General features: G+C 57.7%; 1 protein-coding gene across 1 annotated transcript in view; it reads right to left on the bottom strand.

Annotated features, from left to right (window-relative positions):
• The window catches only part of CLCN2 (chloride voltage-gated channel 2), a 111,356-nt gene that overhangs the window by 45,581 nt on the left and 51,463 nt on the right, over positions 1-14,312 (bottom strand). The window contains 8 exon segments of the mRNA XM_075569437.1: positions 5,946-6,079; positions 7,265-7,478; positions 7,569-7,679; positions 8,818-8,887; positions 9,218-9,373; positions 9,491-9,575; positions 11,884-11,985; positions 13,407-13,491. Coding sequence (XP_075425552.1) covers positions 5,946-6,079; positions 7,265-7,478; positions 7,569-7,679; positions 8,818-8,887; positions 9,218-9,373; positions 9,491-9,575; positions 11,884-11,985; positions 13,407-13,491 — 957 coding nt within the window.

Raw genomic sequence — 14,312 nt, 5'->3', positions numbered from 1 at the left:
AGGGTTAGTAATAGAGTTAGGGTTAGTAATAGAGTTAGGGTTAGTAATAGAGTTAGGGTTAGTAATAGTTAGGGTTAGTAATAGAGTTAGGGTTAGTAATAGTTAGGGTTAGTAATAGTTAGGGTTAGTAATAGAGTTAGGGTTAGTAATATAGTTAGGGTTAGTAATAGAGTTGGGGTTAGTAATAGAGTTGGGGTTAGTAATAGAGTTAGGGTTAGTAATAATTAGGGTTAGTCATAGAGTTGTATTGTATTGTATTGTAACCCCATGGGTTAGGGATGGGGTTAGGGTTAGTGATGGGGTTAGGGTTAGTGATGGGGTTAGTGATGGGGTTAGGGTTAGTGATGGGGTTAGGGTTAGTGATGGGGTTAGGGTTAGTGATTGGGTTAGTGACAGAGTTATGGTTAGTGATGGGGTTAGTGACAGAGTTATGGTTAGTGATGGGGATAGTGACAGAGTTAGGGTTTGTGATGGGGATAGTGACAGGGTTAGTGATTGGGTTAGTGATGGGGTTAAAGTTAGTGATTGGGTTAGTGACAGAGTTAGGGTTAGTGATGGGGTTAGTGACAGAGTTAGGGTTAGTGATGGGGATAGTGACAGAGTTAGGGTTAGTGATGGGGTTAGGGTTAGTGATGGGGTTAGTGACAGGGTTAGGGTTAGTGATGGGGTTAGGGTTAGTGATGGGGTTAGGGTTATTAATGTAGGGCACATTTATAAAAAAAAATTGAGGGGGAGCGTGGCACTGCCATGTCTGTCTGCACTGTGTGTGAGGGGGAGCGTGGCACTGCCATGTCTGTCTGCACTGTGTGTGAGGGGGAGCGTGGCACTGCCATGTCTGTCTGCACTGTGTGTGTGAGGGGGAGCGTGGCACTGCCATGTCTGTCTGCACTGTGTGTGAGGGGGAGCGTGGCACTGCCATGTCTGCACTGTGTGTGTGAGGGGGAGCGTGGCACTGCCATGTCTGTCTGCACTGTGTGTGAGGGGGAGCGTGGCACTGCCATGTCTGCACTGTGTGTGTGAGGGGGAGCGTGGCACTGCCCTGTCTGCACTGTGTGTGTGAGGGGGAGCGTGGCACTGCCATGTCTGCACTGTGTGTGTGAGGGGGAGCGTGGCACTGCCATGTCTGCACTGTGTGTGTGAGGGGGAGCGTGGCACTGCCATGTTTGCACTGTGTGTGAGGGGGAGCGTGGCACTGCCATGTCTGTCTGCACTGTGTGTGTGAGGGGGAGCGTGGCACTGCCATGTCTGCACTGTGTGTGTGAGGGGGATAGTGGCACTGCCATGTCTGCACTGTGTGTGAGGGGGAGCGTGGCACTGCCCTGTCTGCACTGTGTGTGTGAGGGGGAGCGTGGCACTGCCATGTCTGCACTGTGTGTGTGAGGTGAGGCTGGCACTGCCATGTCTGTCTGCACTGTGTGTGAGGGGGAGCGTGGCACTGCCATGTCTGCACTGTGTGTGTGAGGGGGAGGCTGGCACTGCCATGTCTGCACTGTGTGTGTGAGGGGGAGCGTGGCACTGCCATGTCTGCACTGTGTGTGTGAGGGGGAGCGTGGCACTGCCATGTCTGCACTGTGTGTGTGAGGGGGAGAGTGGCACTGCCCTGTCTGCACGGTGTGTGTGATAGGGAGCGTGGCACTGCCATGTCTGCACTGTGTGTGTGAGGGGGAGCGTGGCACTGCCATGTCTGCACTGAGTGTGTGAGGGGGAGCGTGGCACTGCCATGTCTGCACGGTGTGTGTGAGGGGGAGCGTGGCACTGCCATGTCTGCACGGTGTGTGTGAGGGGGAGCGTGGCACTGCCATGTCTGCACGGTGTGTGTGAGGGGGAGCGTGGCACTGCCATGTCTGCACTGTGTGTGTGAGGGGGAGCGTGGCACTGCCATGTCTGCACTGAGTGTGTGAGGGGGAGCGTGGCACTGCCATGTCTGCACGGTGTGTGTGAGGGGGAGCGTGGCACTGCCATGTCTGCACGGTGTGTGTGTGAGGGGGAGCGTGGCACTGCCATGTCTGCACTGTGTGTGTGAGGGGGAGCGTGGCACTGCCATGTCTGCACGGTGTGTGTGAGGGGGAGCGTGGCACTGCCATGTCTGCACTGTGTGTGTGAGGGGGAGGCTGGCACTGCCATGTCTGCACGGTGTGTGTGAGGGGGAGCGTGGCACTGCCATGTCTGCACTGTGTGTGTGAGGGGGAGAGTGGCACTGCCATGTCTGCACTGTGTGTGTGAGGGGGAGGTTGGCACTGCCATGTCTGCACTGTGTGTGTGAGGGGGAGAGTGGCACTGCCATGTCTGCACTGTGTGTGTGAGGGGGAGCGTGGCACTGCCATGTCTGTCTGCACTGTGTGTGTGAGGGGGAGCGTGGCACTGCCATGTCTGCACTGTGTGTGTGAGGGGGAGGTTGGCACTGCCATGTCTGCACTGTGTGTGAGGGGGAGCGTGGCACTGCCATGTCTGTCTGCACTGTGTGTGTGAGGGGGAGCGTGGCACTGCCATGTCTGCACTGTGTGTGTGAGGGGGAGAGTGGCACTGCCATGTCTGCACTGTGTGTGAGGGGGAGCGTGGCACTGCCATGTCTGCACTGTGTGTGAGGGGGAGCGTGGCACTGCCATGTCTGTCTGCACTGTGTGTGAGGGGGAGCGTGGCACTGCCATGTCTGCACGGTGTGTGTGATAGGGAGCGTGGCACTGCCATGTCTGCACTGTGTGTGTGAGGGGGAGCGTGGCACTGCCATGTCTGCACTGAGTGTGTGAGGGGGAGCGTGGCACTGCCATGTCTGCACGGTGTGTGTGAGGGGGAGCGTGGCACTGCCATGTCTGCACGGTGTGTGTGAGGGGGAGCGTGGCACTGCCATGTCTGCACGGTGTGTGTGAGGGGGAGCGTGGCACTGCCATGTCTGCACTGTGTGTGTGAGGGGGAGCGTGGCACTGCCATGTCTGCACTGAGTGTGTGAGGGGGAGCGTGGCACTGCCATGTCTGCACGGTGTGTGTGAGGGGGAGCGTGGCACTGCCATGTCTGCACGGTGTGTGTGTGAGGGGGAGCGTGGCACTGCCATGTCTGCACTGTGTGTGTGAGGGGGAGCGTGGCACTGCCATGTCTGCACGGTGTGTGTGAGGGGGAGCGTGGCACTGCCATGTCTGCACTGTGTGTGTGAGGGGGAGGCTGGCACTGCCATGTCTGCACGGTGTGTGTGAGGGGGAGCGTGGCACTGCCATGTCTGCACTGTGTGTGTGAGGGGGAGAGTGGCACTGCCATGTCTGCACTGTGTGTGTGAGGGGGAGGTTGGCACTGCCATGTCTGCACTGTGTGTGTGAGGGGGAGAGTGGCACTGCCATGTCTGCACTGTGTGTGTGAGGGGGAGCGTGGCACTGCCATGTCTGTCTGCACTGTGTGTGTGAGGGGGAGCGTGGCACTGCCATGTCTGCACTGTGTGTGTGAGGGGGAGGTTGGCACTGCCATGTCTGCACTGTGTGTGAGGGGGAGCGTGGCACTGCCATGTCTGTCTGCACTGTGTGTGTGAGGGGGAGCGTGGCACTGCCATGTCTGCACTGTGTGTGTGAGGGGGAGAGTGGCACTGCCATGTCTGCACTGTGTGTGAGGGGGAGCGTGGCACTGCCATGTCTGCACTGTGTGTGAGGGGGAGCGTGGCACTGCCATGTCTGTCTGCACTGTGTGTGAGGGGGAGCGTGGCACTGCCATGTCTGCACGGTGTATGAGGGGGAGCGTGGCACTGCCATGTCTGTCTGCACGGTGTGTGTGAGGGGGAGCGTGGCACTGCCATGTCTGCACTGTGTGTGTGAGGGGGAGAGTGGCACTGCCATGTCTGCACTGTGTGTGAGGGGGAGCGTGGCACTGCCATGTCTGCACTGTGTGTGTGAAGGGGAGCGTGGCACTGCCATGTCTGCACTGTGTGTGAGGGGGAGCGTGGCACTGCCATGTCTGCACTGTGTGTGAGGGGGAGCGTGGCACTGCCATGTCTGTCTGCACTGTGTGTGAGGGGGAGCGTGGCACTGCCATGTCTGCACGGTGTGTGTGAGGGGGAGCGTGGCACTGCCATGTCTGCACTGTGTGTGAGAGGGGGAGCGTGGCACTGCCATGTCTGCACTGTGTGTGTGAGGGGGAGCGTGGCACTGCCATGTCTGCACTGTGTGTGTGAGGGGGAGGCTGGCACTGCCATGTCTGCACTGTGTGTGTGAGGGGGAGCGTGGCACTGCCATGTCTGCACTGTGTGTGTGAGGGGGAGCGTGGCACTGCCATGTCTGCACTGTGTGTGAGGGGGAGCGTGGCACTGCCATGTCTGTCTGCACTGTGTGTGTGAGGGAGAGCGTGGCACTGCCATGTCTGCACTGTGTGTGTGAGGGGGAGAGTGGCACTGCCATGTCTGCACTGTGTGTGAGGGGGAGCGTGGCACTGCCCTGTCTGCACTGTGTGTGTGAGGGGGAGCGTGGCACTGCCCTGTCTGCACTGTGTGTGTGAGGGGGAGCGTGGCACTGCCATGTCTGCACTGTGTGTGTGAGGGGGAGAGTGGCACTGCCATGTCTGTCTGCACGGTGTGTGAGGGGGAGCGTGGCACTGCCATGTCTGCACTGTGTGTGTGAGGGGGAGAGTGGCACTGCCATGTCTGTCTGCACTGTGTGTGTGAGGGGGAGCGTGGCACTGCCATGTCTGCACTGTGTGTGTGAGGGGGAGGCTGGCACTGCCATGTCTGCACTGTGTGTGAGAGGGGGAGCGTGGCACTGCCATGTCTGCACTGTGTGTGTGAGGGGCAGCGTGGCACTGCCATGTCTGCACTGTGTGTGAGGGGGAGCGTGGCACTGCCATGTCTGTCTGCACGGTGTGTGTGAGGGGGAGGCTGGCACTGCCATGTCTGCACTGTGTGTGTGAGGGGGAGCGTGGCACTGCCATGTCTGCACTGTGTGTGAGGGGGAGCGTGGCACTGCCATGTCTGTCTGCACTGTGTGTGAGGGGGAGCGTGGCACTGCCATGTCTGCACGGTGTATGAGGGGGAGCGTGGCACTGCCATGTCTGTCTGCACGGTGTGTGTGAGGGGGAGGCTGGCACTGCCATGTCTGCACTGTGTGTGTGAGGGGGAGCGTAGCACTGCCATGTCTGCATGGTGTATGAGGGGGAGCGTGGCACTGCCATGTCTGTCTGCACTGTGTGTGAGGGGGAGCGTGGCACTGCCATGTCTGTCTGCACTGTGTGTGAGGGGGAGCGTGGCACTGCCATGTCTGTCTGCACTGTGTGTGAGGGGGAGCGTGGCACTGCCATGTCTGTCTGCACTGTGTGTGAGGGGGAGGTTGGCACTGCCATGTCTGTCTGCACTGTGTGTGAGGGGGAGCGTGGCACTGCCATGTCTGCACTGTGTGTGTGAGGGGGAGCGTGGCACTGCCATGTCTGCACTGAGTGTGTGAGGGGGAGCGTGGCACTGCCATGTCTGTCTGCACTGTGTGTGTGAGGGGGAGCGTGGCACTGCCATGTCTGTCTGCACTGTGTGTGTGAGGGGGAGCGTGGCACTGCCATGTCTGCACTGTGTGTGAGGGGGAGCGTGGCACTGCCATGTCTGCACTGTGTGTGTGAGGGGGAGCGTGGCACTGCCATGTCTGCACTGTGTGTGAGGGGGAGGTTGGCACTGCCATGTCTGCACTGTGTGTGTGAGGGGGAGGCTGGCACTGCCATGTCTGCACGGTGTGTGTGAGGGGGAGCGTGGCACTGCCATGTCTGCACGGTGTGTGTGAGGGGGAGCGTGGCACTGCCATGTCTGCACTGTGTGTGTGAGGGGGGGCGTGGCACTGCCATGTCTGCACTGTGTGTGAGGGGGAGCGTGGCACTGCCATGTCTGTTTGCACTGTGTGTGAGGGGGAGCGTGGCACTGCCATGTCTGCACGGTGTGTGAGGGGGAGCGTGGCACTGCCATGTGGCCCCACCTCCTGACTCCCCCCGCTCTCACCTGCAGTTTCCACCAGTGCGAGGGTCTTCAGCCGGCATTTTGCCAGCAGCTCCTGCAGCTCCCGAAACGTAGAGCTCAGAATCACAAAGGGGACGTCCCGCAGCATGATGTCCTCAACGCGCACATTATACCGCCTGCGGGATACATATATATACCGTATACTGAACACTGCTTAGATAATATTGGCCTAAAGTTCCTAGGGTAATACAACACACCCACCTCTACCCCAATGTAATACTCCTCCCTGCCTGGGATAATACCCCCCCGGGGTGATACTCACACCTCCCTGCCTGGGATAACACTCCCCAAGGGTTAATACTCACACCTCCCTGCCTGGGATAATACCCCCCCAGGGTAATACTCCTCCCTGCCTGGGATAACACTCCCCCCGGGATAATACTCGCACCTCCCTGCCTGGGATAACACTCCCACCGGGGTAATACTCACACCTCCCTGCCTGGGATAACACTCCCCCGGGGTAATACTCATACCTCCCTGCCTGGGATAATACTCACACCTCCCTGCCTGGGATAATACTCACACCTCCCTGCCTGGGATAATACTCACACCTCCCTGCCTGGGATAATACTCACACCTCCCTGCCTGGGATAATACTCACACCTCCCTGCCTGGGATAACACTCCCCCGGGGTAATACTCACACCTCCCTGCCCGGGGTAATACTCACACCTCCCTGCCTGGGATAATACTCACACCTCCCTGCCTGGGATAACACTCCCCCCGGGGTAATATTCACACCTCCCTGCCTGGGATAACACTCCCCCGGGGTAATACTCATACCTCCCTGCCTAGGATAATACTCACACCTCCCTGCCTGGGATAATACTCACACCTCCCTGCCTGGGATAACACTCCCCCGGGGTAATACTCACACCTCCCTGCCCGGGGTAATACTCACACCTCCCTGCCTGGGATAATACCCCCCCCCCCCGGGGTAATAATCACACCTCCCTGCCTGGGATGATACCCCCCCCCCCGGGGTGATACTCACACCTCCCTGCCTGGGATAATACTCACACCTCCCTGCCTGGGATAATACTCCCCCAGGGGTAATACTCACACCTCCCTGCCTGGGATAATACCCCCCCCCCCCCCCCCCCGGGGTGATACTCACACCTCCCTGCCTGGGATAACACTCCCCCGGGGTAATAATCACACCTCCCTGCCCGGGGTAATACTCACACCTCCCTGCCTGGGATAATACTCCCCCAGGGGTAATACTCACACCTCCCTGCCTGGGATAATACTCACACCTCCCTGCCTGGGATAATACCCCCCCCCCCCCGGGGTGATACTCACTCCTGGTGCCCCCAGCCCAGCTCCGGCAGGTAGGGCAGCTTCTTGATGCGGATTATGCTGTCGTACAGAGACGGCTGCAGACTTTGCGCCACCGCGTTCGCCAGAATCACCGCGATCATCACGGGCAGAATGTGAGAGATCTGCCCCGTCAGCTCAAACACAATGACAGCCGTGGACACCGTGTGCGTGACCGCGCCAGAGAGAGCCGCCGCGCCTGCGGGGTAGCACGGAGAGGGGGGTAAGAGAGCGGGGGGGAGGGGCAGGCGCTGTGTGTGGGGTGTAGAGATGCGGGCGTCCTTCTTACCAACCACAGCGTAGCCGCCCGGAACAATCCGATACGTGTTTCCATCCGTGTGAATCCCGTCAGGAAACCACGCGGCCATGCTCTCGCCCACCAAGCGGCCAAACGCCGCCCCTGCAGGGAGGACACGGGCAGAGCCAGGCACTGAGACGGGGCAAAGGGAGTGAGAGGGGGCACACAGGGTACAGGGAGTGGGGGGGGGGAGAGTGCGGGCACACAGAAAAATAGGGGAGGGGCACAGAGAGAGCACAGGGAGTGGGGGGGGGGAGAGTGCGGGCACAGAGAAAAATAGGGGAGGGGCACAGAGAGAGCACAGGGAGTGGGGGGGGGGAGAGTGTGGGCACAGAAAAATAGGGGAGGGGCACAGAGAGAGCACAGGGAGTGGGGGGGGGGAGAGAGTGCGGGCACAGAGAAAAATAGGGGAGGGGCACAGAGAGAGCACAGGGAGTGGGGGGGGGGAGAGAGTGTGGGCACAGAGAAAAATAGGGGAGGGGCACAGAGAGAGCACAGGGAGTGGGGGGGGGAGTGCGGGCACAGAGAAAAATAGGGGAGGGGCACAGAGAGAGCACAGGGAGTGGGGGGGAGGAGAGAGTGCGGGCACAGAGAAAAATAGGGGAGGGGCACAGAGAGAGCACAGGGAGTGGGGGGGGGGGAGAGAGTGCGGGCACAGAGAAAAATAGGGGAGGGGCACAGAGAGAGCACAGGGAGTGGGGGGGGGGGGAGAGAGTGGGGGGCACACGGGGAGTGGGAGGGAGAGAGTGGGGGGCACAGAAATAGGGAGTAAGAGCGCGGGGCGGCACAGAGATAGAGAGTGGGGGGCACAGAGAGACAGAAATAGGGGGATAAGAGGGTACAGGGAGTGGGGGGACAGTAGGAGAGAGGGGAAGCACACAGAGTTTGGGGCACAGAGAGAAAATGAGAGGGCAGTAAGAGAGTGGGGAGACAGAGAGAGTGGGGGGCAGTAAGACAGAGAGGGGGCAGTAAGAGAGGCGCAGCACAGAGAGAGTGGGGGATGGTCACAGAGAGAGAGAGTGGGGCTGTGAGTGGGGGGTACTGAGAAATGTTAGTGAGGGGGGAGGGAGCAGCATTGATACTGAGGAGGGTAACGTTGAAGAGAATGAGCACGATCCTTTCCAGTAATTACACGTGTGAGCGGATGTGGGGGATTCGATGTCATGCGCTCTCTTTAGAGGACACCCTCCTGATGATGTCACAGAATTACACTGATGATGTCATGTGAACAGTAACTCACCAATCACAAAGACGGGCATGAAGGCTCCACATGGCACGGGGATTGTGGTGGCTAAAGCAGACATCCAAAACTGACAGTGACAACAGAGAGAGAAGAGCGAGCAGCGGAGGGAGAGGGAGAAGTGAGGTCCGAAGAGAGATAAAGGGAGAAGAGAGAGGGTAGCAGGGGGAGAGAAGAGATGGGGAGGTCAGAGCACATGCCCCCTGAGAGCGAGCAAAGCCCCCCACACTCCCCCAAACGTGTCTTATCGCCCCTCTCTTTCAGAAGCATGCCCACCCTCCTCCCATTCTAATCCCCTGAATCTCCCCTCCCCCCTCCCATATTCCTGAGGGGGGACAGCCCTCCCCCTCGTCCCTGCGGCCCCTTGCCTGCAGCAGATACTTAGTGGGGTCTCGCTCACCTTCATTACGATGAAGACCACCAGAGTGATGAAGACATTGGCGCTGGGGTGTTTCCAAGCGCTGGAAATCCCGCTGTCCATAAACTCGTGCGAGACGCCCTGCTGCACCCACGTGCAGTTATCAAACAGCGTGACCAGGGTCTCCTTCTGCGTCAGCTGTGGGGGGGGGGGCATGTGAGGACAATCAGTCTGTGCCATCCCCCATACTCCTCTCTTCTGTAACGCGACTTCCCACCCTGCCCTACAACCTCTGTGCCTCCTCTGGCCACTTACCTGTCCGGCCATGAACTGTCCGAATCCTGGAGGGAAGGTCAGAGTGGAGATGAGGAGAGTGACCAGAGCGGGGAACAGCAGGCGCCTGGAGGTGGGAGCAGGGAGAGGGGTCACCGGTTAGACAGCGGCGGATATATTGTGACGCTCCTGCGCGTGTAGATATATTGTGACGCTCCTGTGTGCGTGGATATATTGTGATGCGCCTGTGGGTGTGGATATGTTGTGACCCTCCTATGTGTGTGGATATATAGTGACGCGCCTGTGTGCGTGGATATATTGTGACGCTCCTGCGCGTGTGGATATATTGTGACGCTCCTGTGCGTGTGGATATATTGTGACGCTCCTGTGTGCGTGGATATATTGTGATGCGCCTGTGGGTGTGGATATGTTGTGACGCTCCTGTGGGTGTGGATATATAGTGACGCGCCTGTGTGCGTGGATATATTGTGACACGCCTGTGTGCGTGGATATATTGTGATGCGCCTGTGGGTGTGGATATGTTGTGACGTTCCTGTGGGTGTGGATATATAGTGACGCGCCTGTGTGCGTGGATATATTGCGACGCGCCTGTGTGCGTGGATATATTGTGACACGCCTGTGGGTGTGGATATATTGTGACACGCCTGTGTGCGTGGATATATTGTGACACGCCTGTGGGTGTGGATATATTGTGATGCGCCTGTGGGTGTGGATATATTGTGACGCGCCTGTGGGTGTGGATATATTGTGACGCTCCTGTGCGTGTGGATATATTGTGACGCTCCTGTGTGCGTGGATATATTGTGATGCGCCTGTGGGTGTGGATATGTTGTGACGCTCCTGTGGGTGTGGATATATAGTGACGCGCCTGTGTGCGTGGATATATTGCGACGCGCCTGTGTGCGTGGATATATTGTGACACGCCTGTGGGTGTGGATATATTGTGATACGCCTGTGTGCATGGATATATTGTGACACGCCTGTGTGCGTGGATATATTGTGACATGCCTGTGGGTGTGGATATATTGTGACGCGCCTGTGGGTGTGGATATATTGTGACGCGCCTGGGGGTGTGGATATATTGTGACGCGCCTGTGGGTGTGGATAAAATTATGACGCGCCTGTGTGTGTGGATATATTATGACACGCCTGTGTGCGTGGATATATTGTGACACGCCTGTGTGCGTGGATATATTGTGACACGCCTGTGGGTGTGGATATATTGTGATGCGCCTGTGGGTGTGGATATATTGTGACGCGCCTGTGGGTGTGGATATATTGTGACGCTCCTGTGTGCGTGGATATATTGTGATGCGCCTGTGGGTGTGGATATGTTGTGACGCTCCTGTGGGTGTGGATATATAGTGACGCGCCTGTGTGCGTGGATATATTGTGACACGCCGGTGTGCGTGGATATATTGTGATGCGCCTGTGGGTGTGGATATGTTGTGACGTTCCTGTGGGTGTGGATATATAGTGACGCGCCTGTGTGCGTGGATATATTGCGACGCGCCTGTGTGCGTGGATATATTGTGACACGCCTGTGGGTGTGGATATATTGTGATACGCCTGTGTGCGTGGATATATTGTGACACGCCTGTGTGCGTGGAAATATTGTGACATGCCTGTGGGTGTGGATATATTGTGACGCGCCTGTGGGTGTGGATATATTGTGACGCGCCTGTGGGTGTGGATATATTGTGACGCGCCTGTGGGTGTGGATAAAATTATGACGCGCCTGTGTGTGTGGATATATTGTGACGCGCCTGTGGGTGTGGATATATTGTGACGCTCCTGTGGGTGTGGATATATTGTGACGCTCCTGTGGGTGTGGATATATTGTGACGGGCCTGTGTGTGTGGATATATTGTGACGCGCCTGTGTGTGTGGATCTATTGTGACGCGCCTGTGGGTGTGGATATATTGTGATGCGCCTGTGGGTGTGGATAAATTGTGACGCTCCTGTGGGTGTGGATATATTGTGACGCTCCTGTGGGTGTGGATATATTGTGACGCTCCTGTGGGTGTGGATATATTGTGACGCTCCTGTGGGTGTGGATATATTGTGACACGCCTGTGTGCGTGGATATATTGTGACACGCCTGTGTGCGTGGATATATTGTGACACGCCTGGCCTGTGTGCGTGGATATATTGTGACACGCCTGTGTGCGTGGATATATTGTGACACGCCTGTGTGCGTGGATATATTGTGACACGCCTGTGTGCGTGGATATATTGTGACACGCCTGGCCTGTGTGCGTGGATATATTGTGACACGCCTGTGTGCGTGGATATATTGTGACACGCCTGTGTGCGTGGATATATTGTGACACGCCTGGCCTGTGTGCGTGGATATATTGTGACACGCCTGTGTGCGTGGATACTCCTGTTTCTCTCCCCTCCGCACACTCACTTCTTCATCAGGAATCTGTTAATCGATTTCTGCTTCCTCATAAACTGAACAATCTTCCGATTCAGAAGCACGAACAGAGCGCCCCCAAAGCCACTCGCAATCCTGAGAGCAGGCGGGGTCAGAGAGAGAGGGCGGGGTCAGAGAGAGGGGCGGGGTCAGAGAGAGGGGCGGGGTCAGAGAGATGGGCGGGGTCAGAGAGAGAGGGCGGGGTCAGAGAGAGGGGCGGGGTCAGAGAGAGAGGGCGGGGTCAGAGAGAGAGAGGGCGGGGTCAGAGAGAGAGGGCGGGGTCAGAGAGAGAGGGCGGGGTCAGAGAGAGGGACAGGGTCAGAGAGAGAGGGCGGGGTCAGAGAGAGAGGGCGGGGTCAGAGAGAGAGGGCGGGGTCAGAGAGAGAGGGCGGGGTCAGAGAGGGAGGGCGGGGTCAGAGAGAGAGGGCGGGGTCAGAGAGAGGGGCGGGGTCAGACAGAGGGGCAGGGGCAGAGAGTGGGGCGGGGTCAGAGAGAGGAGGCGTGCTCAGAGAGAGGGGTGGGGTTAGAGAGAGGGGCAGGGTCAGAGAGGGGTGGGATCAGAGATACAGAGGGGTGGAGTCAAAGAGCAAGAGGATGAGGCGGGGTCAAAAAGAGGAGGGGCGGGGATAGATTGAGGGATAAAGAGAGGGGGCGGGGTTAGAGAGAGACTGAGGGCGGGGTCAGAAAGAGAGAGGCGGGTAAGGCAAATGAGGACTAGAGCAGCTATAAGATCAGGAAAGGGTCATGGAAAGGTTATGAGCGGGTCATAGAGAGGTCAGGAGCGGGCAAGAGATTTCATGAGCGGGTTAGAGGTGAGGAGCGGGTCATAGAGAGAGGTGAGGAGCGGGTCAGAGAGGTGAGGAGAGGGTCAGAGAGAGAGGTCAGGAGTGGGTCATAGAGAGAGGTCAGGAGCAGGTCAGAGAGGTGAGGAGCGGGTCATAGAGAGGTGAGGAGCGGGTCATAGAGAGAGGTGAGGAGCGGGTCAGAGAGGTGAGGAGAGGGTCAGAGAGAGAGGTCAGGAGTGGGTCATAGAGAGAGGTCAGGAGCGGGTCATAGAGAGGTGAGGAGCGGGTCATAGAGAGGTGAGGAGCGGGTCATAGAGAGGTGAGGAGCGGGTCAGAGAGAGGTCGGGAGCGGGTCAGAGAGAGGTCGTGGAGCGGGTCAGAGAGAGGTCGGGAGCGGGTCAGAGAGAGGTGAGGAGCAGGTCAGAGAGAGGTCGGGAGCGGGTGAGAGGTCGGGAGCGGGTGAGAGAGAGGTCGGGAGCGGGTGAGAGAGGTCGGGAGCGGGTGAGAGAGAGGTCGGGAGCGGGTGAGAGAGAGGTCGGGAGCGGGTGAGAGAGAGGTCGGGAGCGGGTTAGAGAGAGGTCGGGAGCGGGTTAGAGAGAGGTCGGGAGCGGGTTAGAGAGAGGTCGAGAGCGGGTTAGAGAGAGGTCGAGAGCGGGTTAGAGAGAGGTGAGGGTGAGACTCAGGAGATCACAGGATGCAATGCTCTGTCACTGACTCACTATTGAAACTCACCCAATCACAGCAAATGCTGGGAGTTCCTGCAGGTCAAACGGGAAGTCGAGACGAAAGCGCGTCTTAAACAGCGCTGTGATTGTCTCTAAAAGGGGGAGAAACAGGGAGAGAAAGAAGGGGAGAGAGAGAGGGAGAACCGGCATGTATATGCGTGTATGTGTGTGTATGTGTGTGTATGTGTGTGTATGTGTGTGTATGTGTGTGTATGTGTGTATATGCGTGTATGTGTGTGTATGCGTGTATGTGTGTATATGCGTGTATGTGTGTAAGGGGAGTGTAAGTAAGATTTTTTAAAATTAAATTTAAATTAAAAAAAGTTTAATAACACACACACACACACACACACACACACACACACACACACACACACACACACACACACACACACATTTGAGGGCAGGCAGTGGGGCTGCATTTCTATCCTGCGTATAACCCCGGGGCTGCATTTCTATCCTGCGTATAACCCCGGGGCTGCATTTCTATCCTGCGTATAACCTCGGGGCTGCATTTCTATCCTGCGTATAACCTCGGGGCTGCATTTCTTTCCTGCGTATAACGCTCTGGCTGCATTTCTATCCTGCGTATAACCCCGGGGCTGCATTTCTATCCTGCGTATAACCTCGGGGCTGCATTTCTATCCTGCATATAACCCCGGGGCTGCATTTCTATCCTGCGTATAACCTCGGGGCTGCATTTCTATCCTGCGTATAACCCCGGGGCTGCATTTCTATCCTGCGTATAACGCTGGGGCTGCATTTCTATCCTGCGTATAACCTCGGGGCTGCATTTCTATCCTGCGTATAACGCTGGGGCTGCATTTCTATCCTGCGTATAACGCTGGGGCTGCATTTCTATCCTGCGTATAACGCTGGGGCTGCATTTCTATCCTGCGTATAACCTCGGGGC

This window comes from Ascaphus truei, chromosome 14 (genome assembly GCF_040206685.1).
Source record: "Ascaphus truei isolate aAscTru1 chromosome 14, aAscTru1.hap1, whole genome shotgun sequence".
Taxonomy (NCBI): Eukaryota; Metazoa; Chordata; class Amphibia; order Anura; family Ascaphidae; genus Ascaphus; species Ascaphus truei.
This window is presented reverse-complemented; position numbering and strand designations above follow the sequence as displayed.